The sequence below is a fragment of the Panicum hallii genome, chromosome 2, assembly GCF_002211085.1.
Source record: "Panicum hallii strain FIL2 chromosome 2, PHallii_v3.1, whole genome shotgun sequence".
Taxonomy (NCBI): Eukaryota; Viridiplantae; Streptophyta; class Magnoliopsida; order Poales; family Poaceae; genus Panicum; species Panicum hallii.
In genome coordinates, this window is record NC_038043.1 from 2,032,955 (window position 1) to 2,050,817 (window position 17,863).

General features: G+C 41.8%; 3 protein-coding genes across 3 annotated transcripts; all 3 read right to left on the reverse strand.

The window, feature by feature from the left end:
* Positions 1-5,779: 5,779 nt before the first annotated feature.
* LOC112880715 (ribosomal protein S12, mitochondrial) lies at positions 5,780-7,195 on the reverse strand. The gene is given in 5 exon segments (XM_025945463.1): positions 5,780-6,854; positions 6,857-6,970; positions 6,973-7,112; positions 7,114-7,156; positions 7,159-7,195. Coding segments are annotated over 5 exon segments (366 nt in total). The 3' UTR covers positions 5,780-6,822.
* On the reverse strand, positions 5,780-7,680 carry LOC112880714 (NADH-ubiquinone oxidoreductase chain 3). The gene is given in 3 exon segments (XM_025945462.1): positions 5,780-7,292; positions 7,294-7,487; positions 7,490-7,680. Coding segments are annotated over 3 exon segments (414 nt in total). The 5' UTR covers positions 7,656-7,680; the 3' UTR covers positions 5,780-7,238.
* Positions 7,631-11,288, reverse strand: LOC112880713 (ribosomal protein S7, mitochondrial). The gene has a single exon (XM_025945460.1). The coding sequence runs from the start codon at positions 9,463-9,465 to the stop codon at positions 9,019-9,021; it is 447 nt and encodes a 148-aa protein (XP_025801245.1). The 5' UTR covers positions 9,466-11,288; the 3' UTR covers positions 7,631-9,018.
* Positions 11,289-17,863: the final 6,575 nt, after the last annotated feature.

Below are 17,863 nucleotides of genomic sequence, written 5' to 3' on the forward strand. Positions count from 1 at the left end.
ATAGATAATAGAAGGCTTGTTATTTAACAGTAGAATATATACTATATACCCATGTCAACCAAGCCAGCCCCAACAAGAAAATTTTGTAAATGAAGTGAGTAAAAATTCAAAACTCAGATTGCTCTTTTCTATTTTCCATATGGGTTGCCCGGGACTCGAACCCGGAACTAGTCGAATGGAGTAGATAATTATTCCTTGTTACAATAGAGAAAAAACCCCTCCCCAAATCGTGCTTGCATTTATTTTTCATTGCACACGACTTTCCCTATGTAGAAATAGCCAATTTCTATTCCGAAGAGGAAGTCTACTAATTTTTTAGTCAGTAAGTTGATTCAACTACTATTTATTATATTATTATTCAACTACTATTTATTATATTATTCTAGTACAGGGAACATTTCAGAATGGAAAATGTGAAAGTTTGATCTTGATCATTTATCCATCATTTCTAGTTTATTAGTTTTTTCTGATAACCCAAATCGCGGGCATACTTCAGCTCTTCGCTAAAATATACACCAACAAATTTTCCCGTTGGGAAAAGTAATGTATTATTTACATTTTTTTACGGCAAGAATGGTCGAGTAATAGTAGTAGGACAAACAACATAAGCCTCAATAAAACCAAACATATTATCCAATTCCAGGCCTTCCAAATTACCGTGCCAGACAGGTTTTCCACCCGGCATAGGAAATGTTTTCATAACAAAGGGATATAAAATAAAGAGTTGACGTCATAATAATACAGATTATCACCATATGGCTTGTACGTATCAGCATGGCCTCCATAGTAACCACGCCGAATGAATGCATCCTGGTTACTACTTGGAATATAGATAGGCCAACCATTTTTTTCGTAATACTTCATTCGATATATTTTTTTAGCTAGCGATGACAATGTCAAACATACCCCGATATCCACATTGTATCTAGTCCAATAAATTGATTTAGCCCGAAGCATCACATCACCTAAAAGACTGATATCCAGCTCCATATAATCCAACAATTGGGCTCTATTCTCCTGAAGAGAAGACACTTGAACTTCGTCATGTGCTATTGAGCCTTTTGAACCTAAGTGCGGACATAAAGTCTTAGCCAATGTTTCTAGACTATTAGGCAAGAACTACTGCATGATATAAAACTGTTAGATGCTCAAGCTGAAGATGGGGGGTTAACAGAAGAAGAGTGGGCTACTAGATACAACCTAGAAGAGCAATTGGAGGGCATATACCAATTTGAGGAGCTTATTTGGCAGAAGAGAGCTGGAGAACTGTGGTTACTTGAGGGAGATGCAAATACTTCATTCTTCCATAGTGCTGCCAATGGAAGACACAGAAAATGTCATATTGCTTGCTTCTTTGAAAGAAATACTTAAGAAGCTTGTTTTTTAGTGAAGATCAAAGGAAGTCACTAGAAGATACTTTCTGGCACTTCTTTCAACTGGCTAAGATATTCCCATAAGCGGCGCTTGCATATTATGCTCTACTTTCCCCTTCCTTCAACCTTGCATTTTGATTTAGAAACATTGGCTCATTTAGTTAGATCTGAGGCCGGCATAGGCTGCAAGAGATGTGCCGCATAAGCTGAAGTATCTAAATAAGATAGGCACCTGGATCTGGAAACCTGACAAGCTCCATGACTCCAGTCATCCTAGCATCAAGTACTGTAGATACTGGTGTGAAAAACCTTCTATGTCGTCAACAACTAGGCCTATCATAATTAACCCAAGAACCTGTTTGCAGCCAGTACCTGTAATGGAGTCATACCCAAACTTTAGGAGCCACAACCCACCATTTTCCCTTCCTTGCTTATGGTTTGCTGTCCTCGGGAATGGTATCTCCTTGAACAAGGTAGCTGTGTCACATATATTCCGTTAATGGGATGGATTTTCTGCTTTCGGATGGTGTGATTTCAACGTTGAGTACCTACTAAGAGTTAGTTCTCGATGGGCAATAAATCATATTGATGAAAAATCACCAAGGAGCATGAAACAAAACACATAACTTACGTACCCATTGTACTTAGAGCCAATAAACTACCAAGAATCTTCTGTCTCAACCACTTTCTTATTGTCTTTACATCGATTTTTAAATATAGGAAGGGAAAGCCCCCATTGGTAGAAAAAAACCCACAACCCCTTGGGGTTATCCTGCGCTTGGAAGAAGAACTAGGAAAAGGAAAAAATATAGTGATAGTTTTATTCTTCGTCGCCGTAAGTAAATACGTAACTAGGAGTATGGAAAATTGCATTTTTGGAATTTGCAATAATGCGATGGGCGAACGACGGGAATTGAACCCGCGCATGGTGGATTCACAATCCACTGCCTTGATCCACTTGGCTACATCCGCCCCTTATCCAGCTAAAGGATTTTCTCTTTTTTCCATTCATCATTATTCTATTTATTCTGACCTCCATACCTCGATCGAGATAGTGGACATAGGATGCCACTCTTTAAAATGAAAAAAAGGAGTAATCAGCTGTGACACGAAAAAAAACGAATCCTTTTGTAGCTCGTCATTTATTGGCAAAAATCGAAAAGGTTAATATGAAGGAGGAGAAAGAAATAATAGTAACGTGGTCCCGGGCATCTAGCATTCTACCCGCAATGGTTGGCCATACAATCGCGATTCATAATGGAAAGGAACATTTACCTATTTATATAACAGATCGTATACTAGTATTCTCTTAGGACTTGGAAGTGTAGTTGTCTTTCCTTAGCTGCACAGCACAGGCAGTAAAAGTAAAGAGCTAGAGGTCGGATCCTTCCTCTCCTCATTCAAACCAGGCGGGAAGGCTGTTTACATACGTATAATCCGCTTGTCAATTCTTGGTATCAGACTCACTCGTCAAAGCAATTGAACTTCATTGAGGGAACAAGGGCTTTCTTTAGGAGATAAATCTGAGACAAATAGAAGTGAGAACAAGAAGCCCCTTCTGTCATAGCTATCGCACGCACCCTCCTTTCGTTATTCCACCTTGAGCCTAGTGTAGTTGGGGAGAGGAGACCCCTGGGGTCAAGGGTTGAATCAATAGATCACAGTCTTGGATCAAAGGGATAAGCCAGATGTCAGTGGGAAGGCAGATTTTGCATTTGGAGGCTTTCTTGCATACCTTTTCGAATTATTTTTTTTTTGTATAGCTCAGTTACTTCTTCAGGAAGAGCTCTTGGACCAGGTGATTAGGAGAATTCCTAGATTTGCAACTCAACGCTTCCGACCAGGCAAGCCCCAGTACATTTCTCAATAAGGATGAAAAGCTTCCAGGAACCTTTGGCGTAGAGGGCTGTGAATCGATGAATTGGAGGACAGACCGCTTTTACTAGTTATTCTTGCAGGGGTCTTGGGCAATCAAGACCAGCCAGTGACTCAATGAGGAAGGGAGGGAGCGATAGCGACAACCGATCCAGGGAGTCTTCCGTAAGACAAGATCGACTTCCTTTTGCACCAGTTCCATTTGTTGAAGGAAAGAGCCCCTTCCTACGGTGACTCTCGGGTGAGGCAAGGCATATTGAGATTTCAGAGCCCACTTTATTAAAAACTTCGATTTGAACTGCTCCGAAGGTGATAGCCGAGAACCCACCTTAAAACAATCATTTGACTCAAAAATTCGTTGGATAGGTGCATCACGAAATCGGTACTCAATCCCTTGCTTGTTCGTGGGATGGGAATTTTATTGCTCGTTGCGCTTGCTTGCTTAGCTCGTTACCTTTTTTTTTCTTATCTTATCTCCGATTATTGAATCAAAATCAGCCAATCTTCCTCTTTCTTGGCGCTATGCTACGGGCGGGATAGGGGTACCGGGCTCGTACTTGCTTGCATCCCCGCCTAGATGCTCTTGACTGGACTTATAGACATTAAGGATATAGATCTAACCTGACTCTGCCCCCCTGAATGCATATATACTTTACCAATTCCGTAATATAGTCTATTCTCTCCCCTACAACTCTAGGTTGTATATTCATACGCATTTCGAACTATTTAGTTTTCCAACTAAGAGGATTATCCGGAATCATGCATGAATTGGGCTAAGCTAAAAAAAAAAGACTATTTCGAAAACTAGTCAATTCAATGATGACCTTCCATGGATTCACCTATATAGGCTGCGGCTAACGTTGCAAAAATAAGAGCTTGAATACCGCTTGTAAATAATCCAAGAAACATGACCGGTATAGGGACTACTAAGGGGACTAAAGAAACAAGAACAACAACGACTAATTCATCCGCCAATATATTTCCGAAAAGTAGAAAACTAAGCGATAATGGTTTTGTGAAATCTTCTAGGATGTTAATTGGTAAAAGGATTGGAGTTGGTTTAATACTACATTTTTCTTTATCTAGTTTGAACGATAACTACCAGTTGATAATAAATTACTACACTGCACTTCTCAATTTTCAAGTGAAAAGTTTTCTTGCTGAGGGAGAAAATAATCACATTGCCATTGAGTGCCCCTACCTTATCCAGCTCTGCTTTTACTCATAGCACAGAATGAAGTTACGCCCTGGTCTTTACTTTTTTAAGATTATCTTAGAACTTCAACTTTTCCAACTGGCACTTCAACATATCTGCAACTCTTTGCTGCTCCTCCTCACTAGGACCATACACCACCACCTCACTTTTGTGATAGTTGATCTTCATACCTGACATACTCTCAAAGCAATACAGAAGGGAACTTCAGGTGAAGAATATCCTCATCCCTCTTTTCAACAAACAACACAGTGTCATCTGCATACTGCAGATGACTTACTCCACCTCCATGCACTAGGTGTGGCACAAGCCCATGAATCACCCCATTTGATTTAGCTGTTTCCAGTATGTTAGCTAAAGCATCCACCACAAAATGAAAAAGAAGAGGTGAGAGAGGATCACCCTGTCTCAATCCTTTGTAGCTCTTAAAATATGGGCCAACCTCTCCATTAATATGGAGATTAGTGAGTCTCACTAAAACCCTTTTTAAGCAAAACAAACCTCTTGTCCCTTTTCGAGATCTGTCAGGATTAGCAAGATGTTCTATATATAATTCTAAAGTTTAGTATCAGCTTGGGTGTGTAGAGATGTGTTCCAATTCTTTTTTTTCTCCAAGTAAATGTTGAAAGAAATCAGAAGCAATGGCGTGTGCTAGTGTGAGAAAGAAATTGGCTGATATCATGACGATATTAGGTAGTATAGATATCATTATGGGGGAAGTTGATCGTTGAAATGATAATAGATAGGGTAAAGGTAGAAACTATCAATTCTTTTTCGAAATCGGAATTATTAAAAGAAGTCTACGGACTGATATGGATTCTACCCATCCCTCCTACTGGGAATCACAATAGAAGTACTCGTAATTGTGTGGTTAGAAAGAGAAATATCCGCATCGATACAACAACGTATTGGTCCTGAATATGCTGGCCCCCTGGGACTGCTTCAAGCTATAGCAGATGGAACTAAGCTACTTTTAAAAGAGGATATCCTCCCATCCCGAGGAGATATTCCTTTATTTAGCATTGGTCCCTCTATAGCAGTCATATCCATTTTATTAAGTTTTTTAGTTATCCCTTTGGGATATCGTTTTGTTTTAGCTGATCTTAGTATTGGTGTTTTTTTATGGATTGCCATTTCAAGTATTGCTCCTATTGGTCTTCTCATGGCGGGATATAGTTCAAATAATAAATATTCTTTTTCAGGCGGTCTACGAGCGGCTGCTCAATCTATTAGTTATGAAATACCATTAACTTTTTGTGTGCTAGCAATATCTCTACGTGTGATTCGTTAAAATAGGATCGTTTTCCTCTAAAATACATTGAATGCTTATCTTCCTTTGCTTATTCTGTATTCGGGTTGGTAAGTTAAACTAGATAGCTATATGAGTGAAACAAAACAGCTTATTAATTTGTAGTAAAAATACAAAATCTCATTTCCTACGTACAAGAAAAAAGTTCAAGTAAACATAAGCAGTGTAAACTCTTTACCCCAAGGTTGAGATTGTTTGATTAGTCATCATATCTTGAAGCGGGCAAGAATAAAGGATTCGCGATATGGAATTCCATTACTAGAATATTTTGAGTTATTACTATAACTTATAACCATAAGGCAATCCATCAAAAGTTAGTGAGGGATTAGGAACACTAAAGTACATACAGGATTAGTAATGAGAGAATCTAAATCATTAGACATTTTTCCTCATAAAAGGAATCGTAATAAGGACTTGAAATTGGTGGAAATGATCAAGTAGTACTTTCTTCGGATTCCGGTCTAGAGTATGTTCCCATTCACTTGTTAAGGAAATGGCTATCAAGAACGAATTAACCCTTTATTCTTTTTTTCGATTTAAGTATACCCTTCCCGGGGAAAGAAGAATAGGACAAAAGATATGGAATGCAATACAAAAAAGGATCTTTATTTATTCTTTCCTTTCTTTATCCCTATTCATACAGAATTCCTCATGAACTAATGCCCAATTCTTTCCATTTATTAATTGCTATAACGAGTGTTTTATTCCAATATTAAGTTATTACCGAACAAAGAAAAATTCTCATTTTATTATATAAAGGATGAGATCAATTCGGAAGCGCTTTTTTGTTATTCTAGCAGACGGAATTGCTTGGGTCTAATTTAGGGCTTTCCAATCAATTTATCTTACCTAATTCTATCTACGCCCAGGGGATAATACCGAAACGAAACAATCCTTTCCTTTTTTCTGATCATAGAGGAGCCATATGAAGCTAAGGTTTCATGTACGGTTTTGGAATAGCGGTGGGCTGGTAACGTAATAAGGGAAAGGGAGCTAGCTGCTTCCATATTGCCCCCCAAAAATAACCAAAAAGTTCCAGAGGCATCTTCCATTCATTTCGATTTTGGTCTTTCTGCACCATATTAGATCTTCCCTTTCTACGATCCGGAATTCCCAGCAAATCCTTGACTCCTCGAATACGATGGGATTTCACACCTGGCGAATCTTTCACTCTACCTCCTCTGACTAAGACTATAGAAGTTCCTGCGAATTATGACCTTCGCCTGGAATGTGAGCAAATATATCATGTCGATTGCTCAACCGTACTTTTGCTATCTTACGTAGAGCTGAATTAGGTTTTTTCGGTGTTCTCGTCGAAACACGCAGGCATACTCCTGCTTCTGGGACATTGATCCGAAGCTCGAGTACGGTCCGTGCGCCGTTTTCTTCTCTACCATGACGAATCAATTGATTTTTTGTAGGCATCCTTCTTTCCTATGTCTTCCCCCCTTAGCCCTTTCACTAGTGGTTACTCCCGATCCGAAGCACCCCTTTTCCATTCATAGAGAGATCCAATCGTCAAAAATCAATAAAAAGGCCATCATGGACCAAGATCCAAACAGATCAATCTTGTTAGGAGGTACTGCCCAAGGAAAAGAAAAGGTGACTTCCGGATCAGGGATAATAAATAAAATAGGAACCGGATAAAATCGTATATCGAAACGACTTCTGGCATCACCGGAGGGATCGGAACCACATTCGTAGGCCGACAATTTTCTGGATAGGTCGAACTATTGGAAGCAAATGGAAAAGGAACACCGAGTGGAATCAAAGAAACTAGCGGACTGATCACTAAATAGATACAAATAGGTGCAAATTCCGACATCACCAAGCCCACTTCGTTCTCTCGCTCTCCTCGCGGCGCTCCTTGCTCGTGGAGCGGCATACCGAAAAAAAAAGACGCTCAGATTGGATTCGAACCATGAAGGATTTAAAGGGCAATCCCCTTGCTCTTCCCACTGAAACAAGCAAAAAAGGATTTTCAGTCCTTTGCTCTAACCAGCTGAGCTACCAGAACCACTTGCCTAAAGTCTCTTTCTTCATCTATAAGCATCCTACCCGCAGTGGAGGAGCTTGCTCAAGAACCGAGAGCCGGCCAGGGACTGGACGGCCCTCGTTCGGAAGGTCTTCTTCGCTATAGACGCCACCAAGAACAAGAAAGGGCGCTCCGCTCCTAGTCACTAAGTAGTGCTATTCTGTTCGACGGCGGACTCCATCAATCTGAGGTTCTTTCTCTCACGTAATTTCGCCCGCCCGTTCAACTTCCGTGCCGGAGAAATGGATTCGAACCCATGATACAATCTTCTTGTATGTCGATTTAGCAAACCATGCCTTAAGCCACTCAGCCATACCTCCAAGTTGTTGATCGGAATTGGATGTGCCGGGTTGGTTGCCCGAAGATCCACTGCGTAAGCCGTAGCGCGCGTACTCTTCTTTACTGAGCGAGAAAGACTCTATCCAGATCTATGGATCTCCCCAGCGTCCAAGCGAGACGAGACCCCACCCAAACCAAACCAAATCCGCCACTCGTTGGGCGAGGCCTTGCTTTCTATGAACACCTCACCACTGAATGAGAAACTTAGCCTCCGACCCGACCAAGAGAGAAGACAGGGTCAAGCCTTAGCCGCCCTTCCTCACCTGCCTGAATGGAATGAATATCTCCTTCGTCTAGTCGAGAAGGGAAAAAGCCCGGCGGGGAACTGGACCGTGACTCTTCTAAACCATTACATGACGGAGAAGTCCATTCTCGTCATGATCGATCCACGTCCTACCATAGTGCCCGGAGAACCAGGCTTGCTTAGCTTACCAAGCTAGCTTACTAAGCTAAGCGCGAAGGAATTTTTCTAAGATGGCAGAGCTAGCCAGAAGGTAGCCTAGCTTGCTTCTAGAAGATTCTATAGTGATCCACAGGAATCGGCCTCGGGTGACGCCTCCCTAGTCGTCGAAAGATTTCATCCCTCGGTCGTTAAGGAGCAAGAAAACGGATGCGCGTTAGCGCAACGGCTTTGCGCTAGTTGCTCAATCCCTTGCTTGTTTGGAACAAGAGTTTTCATAAAAAGAATGGTTCTTTTATGCAATTATGAACGGGCAGGCCTCTTGTGGATTCCTCCAACTCCATGAATGAAGGGGGGAGTATGAGGAAGGCCGATTTTCTTTCTATATGAAGATGAAAAAAGGATCAGGGTCAAACATTTCTGACTTTTGTTGAGTATGACTGAATGAGGAAGAGCTCCTTATGTGGTATCACTTTACCACCATCTGAAATGCGCGAAACTCCGATTGGTGGAAGCCAGTCCATGAAGATTCTTCCTTCTCTTACGTGAAATTCCCCTCTTTCGGTAAGCATCCAGTATCTCAGCAAATGAACATTTCTCTAAGCTTATCCTGTAGCTTATACGTCGTTTGAAAGCTGCTCCAAGGATCCAACGAATAGCTAAGGTTTGTTGACGATCCCTGGCTACAATCCCAGGAACATCATAAATAGTACCTGCGACTCCTACTTTGACCACTTCGCATATTGGCTTTATATTATCTACGGCGTCAACCATAAGTTTGATTACATCGCGTTCAGTTCGAGCTAGGCGGTGAAAAGTTTTATAAACAATAGCACGAACTCTCGTTCTTTTACCATCGATCATGCGAAAGTTTACCAATTTCTTGATCAATTCTTTTTGCTCACCATCAAAGTCCCCCATATAGCTGAGAATTTCCGAGCAATTGGAAGCCGCTTTCGATGACGAGGCCGATAAATTGATATTACGCGATCGTTACTGTCCATCTTTTTAAGCTCTGCTCCCGAAAAGAGAAAGGAGACTGATCTTGACGTCGGCGTTGGTTTTTCCAACGAACATTCGAACACGAACACGAACTTCCATGACAAGACAAAATGCTAGCTTCCCTGTAAATGTAACGCATACACTTCCGCGTTTGTCCCATCGACGAGGGCCAATGAGACTATTCTACGAGTTTTCTGAGGAGCAACATGAGACTTGATTTTCCGTTGGTTTTTCTATTTTCTAACGAAAGTAAACTTGTTTTCAAAGTTTAGTTTCATGTAAGTTCGTGTCCCGCGGGAATAACTAGTTCTCTAATTGTTTCGGTTGAGGAATGCCCTGTTCTAGTTAAAGTTCCAGGCATCATAAGTAAGAAGACCTACCAGATGAAAACTATATAACGATCCCTCGCGGCTTCTTGTATACCCAAAACTCTAGTATCTACTCACCTACAATGCTTCCCGCCTCGGGTGAACAGTGCTTCGTTGAAGGACAAGCCGTGGTGAATTTATCGACGAAAGGACTTTTCTAGAATTCAAGTAGACTTAAGATAAAGTAAATCTCTCTTTTTATGTGAAAAATATCGATTTTGAACAGACAAAGGATACACCGAGACTCGGTTTACTCCGACGCAACCATCTCCTCTACTTCTACTAGGCGGGCCTCCTTACTCTATTCTTATTTCTCCTTCCGATAAGAGACTATTTATTAAATTCTGTGGCTGGGTCCTTAGGCAACTCGGCAAGACTGGACTAGTGGAACACGGCTATCTAGTGGTTCACTATATATAGGACTTGTAGAGCTTGAAAAAAAGCTTGTTTTGGTCTTTTTGTCTCTTTTCTATTTGGTGTGATAGGCTTAGTTAGGTGGTTTTTGAACTCTTCCCCTTTTACGCTGTTTATTCTTCAGCATTCTTTGTACATTCCCCAACCGGTTGATAAGTGGTGCTTGATTCTCTTTATCTTGCTTTTGATGGAAAAGTCCTACCACTATATAGACTATCTTTTCCTAAAATACATGCTGAACAGGTTGATTTGGACATCCCTTTTTCCATCTTCTTTTATCAAGTGCAAATGGCCAAATCTCATATGCCAAGGCCATGCTTCATCTTGTGCTCTTACACTCTTGGGCTTGCCTTCTCTACTCATTATTTGACTCATTATTTAACTTGTCTCCCCTACTGTCCACGACCAAAGCTCCACCTTCCTATGCTATGTATGCCAACCTTGATCTAATAAGTGGTCTTAATTAATATGCAGGATAGGATAATATTTTACAAATGGTTGGTTTTGTTCAATACTTAGGTAGGGCTGACTACGCCACCTCAGCAGCTGGGACTGGAATTGCTTACAATGCATCTGGCCACTGACTGAATTCGAAGTAGGGCCAGTGTATAAAGACCGGCTTATCTCTCTTAAGACTTAGTCCACTTTCTACTAGAATCAGATTTTCGAGTTTGCAAGCAGGTGTGCCAGCTGTAACAAAAACTTACGGCTTAGGTGGATTTCTTTAGTCAGTCTATAACTCAGGCTTTTCTTTATAGGACTCCCACACAAGTAAGTAGCTAGCTAGCTGGTATTGCCAAAGCCAAAAACACTGCTGCATTCGAAAAGGCGAACCGCGCGGACCCGACTTCTTCCTTTTATGCTGAAACTAGCCGCCGGGGGAAAAGAGCCCGGAAGGGTAAAAAAAACAACTAGAAGCCATTGGGCTATTACTGCTACAGCGAGATATTGCCTGAAAGAGTTATCCCAAAAGAAGGTTCTTCTGAAACGAGTGCTCAAGCCAACAAGCAAACGTATACTTGATTTTCTTCTTTTCTTGCAAGCAAGTTTCTAAGTTTCCAGAATCTGGCAATACTACAGCTTGGGATGACCACCAAGATGATGCTTCATCGAAGACCACACTCGGGATGTATAGCAAGGGTTGGTATTCGGGTCACAACACTTCCACCCTTTTCGCTCATTATCATATCCAACGAATATACATCGGATAGCTTTCTTGTCGAATTTACTTCGTAGATGACTGGGCACAAACACATAGCATACACAACCAAAAAAACGAAAGTGACTTCATAGTCTACTTGGTAAGGGGGTCGACGATTCCATAGCTTCTCGAATGGTGAGATTCCGCTTTCGAGACATCATAAGAAAAGGCGGCTAGGGCAGGGGTGCCATGTCTTAGAGGTTCCAAGCAATCCCTACCTTCTCTTCCTATTCCTAAGGCTTTAACTAGAAGTTAGTTGTAAGGGGATATCGATCAGGCAGGGGCGGGCTATATGAAAAGGTTAGGGGCAAGGAAGCAAGAGGGAAGGGAGTCTTTCCATTGAAAGCATGAGTTTAGAAAGTTGGAGTATGTTAAGCAAGTTCTTTTGTCAAAATGAATGAAATCCTAATTCCTTCCCAGCCGAGACACCAAAGGCGCATTTCAAAGGATGAATTTGAAACTTATACTGCCTCATTCTCTCGAACGCTTTCCTCAGATGAAGGAGATGTTGTTCCTCGGATTGAGCCATAATAACAATATCATCAATGTACACCTCCAATTCTCGGCCCACCATACCCTGGAATATGCTATTCTGAGTCCTCCGGTATGTGGCTCCTGCATTCTTGAGACCGCATTACTCTCCACTCATAGGCACCAACAGGACCAGGGCATCTAAATGCAGTCTTGTTAATATCTTCTTCGGCGATTGGCACCTGGTTATATCCTGAGTGGGCATCCAATCCAAGAGGCTCAATACAGAGTTACAAGCAGCCGAATCTACCAGTAGGTCAGCTATCGGCATTGGATACTCGTCCTTTGGAGTGGCAAGATTCAAGTTTATGAAGTCAACACATAACCGCTGACTTGCCATTCTTTTTAATCACAGGTTTAATATTTGGATATCCCCGGATGTTCAACTTCAAGGCTAGGGCGGAGATGCTCCATTAGTAAAAGACCAATCTTCCCATACCAATCATCTTCCTCGCCCACTCAATGAATCCATCCTCGATTGAACTAGGGCTTCGCTTCGCTATTGCCTCTCCTGCCTTGTGTAGTTCTCTCTGGACTGCTCTAGTTCCCCAGATCTTAGCCAAATCAGTAAAGTTCAATGCTAAGGATTGAGGGTGACCAGTGGTCTTATGTGCATTCGGAAGAACCAACCTAGACTAACATATAAGACCGAAGGGACAGACTCCTTTCCGAATGGTCTATGGGGCAGAAGCTATAATCCTCACTTTTTCCTAGCGTCTAGACACCACCTAACCTATTAGTAAATCAAGAAAGCATTTCACATCGTCTTGCGTGCATCAATTATTGCAGCTTTCCGAAGATAGACTGAATGCTGAATGAAGAGAAGACTTATCTCCCGCCGTTGCTCGAGCCCGAGCTGCCGCTGTAGTGCAATGGGTCTTTCAAGGATCGAATTGGGCGTGATCTGGATTGATCGAAAGGGCGAATGAAAACGCCATCAAGGCTTCTTGGTGCAAGGATTGACCACTTTCTAAGAAGAGAAGTACCGATCTCAAAGAACTGTCCGGCCCACTTTCAGGTTATGAAGGGAAGGCTCTCGTTGAGAACAAAAGATGTAGTTTCTTTCCATGTGGGTGCTGGCTAGTTGTAGTTGTTGGCGTGCCTTTCCTTTCATCTTGAATATTAATAAATATTTTTAGAAATTACTTTTGAATAAGAAGTTCATGTTTTATAGACTAGAAAGATAACTAACTAGTTAAGTAATACGAATCCATACTAGGAAAATGTGAGTCCTAGGCACTGGAATTAGTTCTCTTCTCCCTAATCCCTATAAGCCAGAAAGGGTAATAGGCTTCAGTGTAAGCATTTCCTCACACTTGTCTTCGTAGGCCACTTTATGTTGAGCAGGAGGCGCTCACTGTTCTCGTTGAAGCTGTTTATACAGGTTTTGGTGGCAATCCGAGTGAGATTGAACCTGCTTTTTAGCTTCTTCGACTCAAGAACACTTTCTTCTTTTCAATAGGTAAAAGCACACCACCTTCTCATGACAAAGCTTAAGAAAAGATATTCACACTTCGTCTTTGATTTACTTTTCCTTAGTTTAGTAGCATCTCCTCTTGAAACTGAAACCTGACATGACCATTGATTCCGCCTCCATTGCTGGAAAGGATAACGATGGATCTTTAGCTAGCTCATAGGCAGAGGAAAGGTATAGTCTCGTTAACAGATAAGGAAAAGTGGATCCGCTACCAAATACGTTGTGGAGCCGTGTTCTCTGGGGTAAATACTGGTTTGAGAGTTCTTGGGATGGGTTCTATGTTGCTGCCCATTCATTTCCTATTAATAAGGAGATATGTAAAGCCAGTCATTCTATTAAAGAGAACTTCCAGTGGCAGATTGGAGATGGTAATTCGGTGCGATTGTTATAAGACCCTGGGCTCGGTGGGACTGCATTGAATAGAAGGCCTATTCCTATAAACATGTCAGAGCTGTTGGAAGGTTTGTCTCTCTCCCACTATCTCATTCCTAATAGGGATTGGCATCTTAGTTTATTAGCTTCTTTTCTCCCTGATGATGAGGTGGTGCGAGAAATTTCAGCTGTACCAATTCCTAGAAGCATCTGTTCTGATACTTTGACATGGGGGTCTTCTGTTCACTCTGACGATTAGGATGAAGGAAGTATACAGGGAGGTCCGCCAGCCATTTAATGAGGAAGGTGGTCTTCATTTCTCTTGCGTATGGAAGCTTAAGGTCATTCCCTGCATTCCGTTTTTTTGGTGGAAAGCTTATTTATTGGAATAGACTTCCGTGCGGAGAACGAACTTCTTGTCTCAAGGAATTTGCTCCCATTGTCTCAGTGTTTTTTTTATGTTTGTGAAGGGGTCGTGGAGGACATAGACCATGTTCTGGTGAAGTGCACAGTAGCTAATCAAGTGTAGATGGTTGGTCTTCCTGAACTCTTTGAGCAGGAGCTTTGGACTCTACGAGGTATTGGGTGCTTGCCCTATTGAGAGTATCTTACATTCTCTCTTCACCAGACAGATAGACAAATAGGCAATCCGATAGAAAGATTATGGCTTCCTTACTATCAGCAAGCTCCCACAGGCGATGAACTGCTTCCGACTTCTTCTTCGCTCTTCTCTTTCCTAAAGAAAGTGAATTCAAATCTACGTGAATCACGAAAGAAGCAAAGCCGTAACTCGCTTCCGCCGGCATGAAAAGTAAACAATGGTGAACCCCTCTTGCATCTCCTCTTTCAAAACCCTAGCCTCGATCGACATGTTCTTCCAGCACGAGCCATCCTTTGCAGAGTTGCTTCAGCTTCTTTACTTCCTCCTCTATATTGTTTTTGACTGACCTTGGGTATCTAATGTTGTACTCCAGGTGAAACTCTTCTCAAGCAAGCCGAAGAGCTGTCGGCGCGTGAAATGCTGTTGGGTGCCGCTTTGTAAGATTTTGGGGAGATTAGCGCAGATATCGAACATGCGGAGCAACTGGTGGATAAATATGCGTTTTGTGCAAAGCAAAGGGAGTCCTTGGAATGCATTTCCTATAGAAAGCACTCATATCGATGTGACTATGACGAAAGCTTTTCTTTCTCGATGGTTCTTCTGGTTTAGTTATTCGATTGAGAGGAGTAAGAGCTTTTGAGAAGCCTCCATAGATCGGTGGAGGTGGTGCATGAGACAACCTGAGGAAGAATCGATGGGGAGATAGACGAGAGAAGCCAAGCCAGCAGCAACTGGTCTTGACGAATCCTGGTTTCGTAGGCCGGGTTTGGGGTGGCAGTGCCATTGGCGAGTACTAAGGTAGGGGATGGTGAAGAAATAGTGCCTTCGAGGTATTCAATAAGGCCATGGCCCCACAGGAAAAATCAGTGATTGCCAAAGTAGAAAGTTGGAATCATCCTGTTTAGTGTGTATGGGGTATTGAAAATGAATAGAGTTAATCACTGTGTGAGACTGAGGTAGAGGTTGGGGGGTGACTAATAGCAGTATTGTCAGTGGTAGCCATGGAGAATTTGAAAAACTAGAGTGTATCCAAAAAAGGGAGTTAAGAAAGAGATACAACCAGATTGGAAGGTAATCTGATTTATATGTTGAATTCTGGATCGATGATTGAAGAAAACGATTAGTCTTGCTGAATTTGATGAAGACCTCTGGCTTTGATTGTGTGCCCTTTCTTGTTCCTAAGGATTTCTAACCAGACCTTACCTTAGGCGGACGTATACTCAATTATCAAGAAGACTAAATCGTGATCGACCCGCCATCATCTCTTGCCTGAACTGACTTACCAGTCACAGGGCCGAGAACACATGATCGAGGGAAATTTCTTTCATCACTACGAAAACTGGTTTTGCTGATTGACAAAACGGATCTCTTCCCTGTGAGCCGCCTTTAGGAAAACTGCACCAAAGATGTGTCTTTGTTCGGTTCAGATCAACAAAGCATTTGCTAATACCAGTCTGAAGGCGACGCTATGCAGCTCCATTTCCTCTTAAAGTGAATGGCCTTCCTATTATATAGAATATTGGGAGTGTAGGAGTTTTTCATAGAATGGGGTGTAGGCAAATACCAACGTCGGTGATTATAGGGAAATAGATGTTTTCTTACTTATGTTCTATACTAGCACATCAGCACCTACCTTTTCTCATTGCTTCGTGAGGGTAGACAATTGCCTGACTCGTACGTAACTGGGCCTGTTGTTTTCTAGTGCTTGATAGTCTGTAGTGTAGTCTATGAAAAGAAAGAAGTCACTTGTTCACAAGCCAAGAGTTCCATTGACTCCTCTCTTATCTACGTTCATGCTTACTTAACCTGTAGTGAATGGAATAAAGTAAGAAGTCTTTCCTTTCCACACTCGTAACCTAGAAAAGGTGTAATTAATGGGAGTCGGTACAGATTGGGTGTAGTGAAGAATGGAACCCCCTACTCTGACTTGGTCTAGTGAATGTCAGTCCGTACTCATACTCGGTCTAGTGAATGATAGGTAGGTAACAGTGAAGTAGTCGGCGCACCGTCTATAAAGAAGCACACGATCTAATCTACTCTTATTGTCAGTCTCTCTATAAAGAAGAAGCACACCCTCTACTAGAATCTCTTCTATGTTATTGTCTCTAGTGTAGAGTTTTTCCTGTCATATGGCCCACTCTGAACTTGACTACCAAAAACATCTACACTGCATCAAGCCACGTTGTAAGCTTGCTTTGAAGTTTTATTACATTCAAGAAAGCACTAGATATTCCATTGGAATGAGATGGAAATCTAGGTCCATCCGTCCGTGACAAGACCAGGAAAGGGCCATCCTTACAAGATCACAGATGAATGAGAGGTGCTTGTAACTGTGCCAATGACTTTAGCATTCTATTGAATGAAATAGAAAGTCAATCTCATTCTTGACTGTTGTCTACTGCCTACCACTAGATTCTTTATCTGTCAATTCCTACTCCTACTACCTGTCAGAACAATGACAGTTAGCTACGAGAATGTCAGAAAAACTCCACTTTATACCCGCGTTACCGATTTCCACTACGGTGAGTTCCGAGACGAAGCTTGCCTACCCTTTGAAACAGCATAGGCCAGCTACTATTCATGTAACGTTCCACTAGCCTCTACTAAACATTCTATCCTACTAAATTGGCCACTGTTGGCAGAGAGCGAGGTTGTCCGACAAAACTAGATAAGTTCAAGCAAGCAAAGAGATTGCCTAGGGCGAAAGCAAATAATCAAGAGAAGAATCAAATCAAATAAGTGTTGAAAGCCCAAGCAAAAGATAGAATTCAGTATTGCCCTATAAAGCGAACTAGCGAAGAAAGGCGAAGAATGGCTTTGTTCAAGCCCAAGCAATTTCAAAGTAAAAATCTATCTCTGAGAAAGCATTCAATCTTTCATCTTTATATTCTATATCTGCTTGTTTCGAGTCCTTCTTTTACTTTATCCTTCCTTTCTTTTTAGTCAAGATGTGCTGTAAGGATCAAGAGTGTACCTTATGTGTTTTCAATTCTGCTTCGCTTTCATCAGCCTTATTATGGGTTTGCCTGGGCGCTTCCTTATATTATATTATCTATACTCCCCTCCCTTTCTGATTATTCTATTTAATGCAAGAGTAAGGATAGACGTCTTATTCTTCAGTGTTGAGATAGAATGACTGTAGACCCTCTTCTCTCTTTTAGTTAGCCTTACTTATTTATTCCAATTCCTCAGCAGCAGTGAGGTGAGGCTGCTAGCATCTGGGAATACCCTCTGAACCAGTTCAATTAGATCAGGGGTGATCTCATCTCGTCTTGCTTCGAGAGAGGAAGCTGACGGACCAAAGACAGATAGACAGCGTGAACTCAGCAATCAGACCGGCAGGAATCAGTACC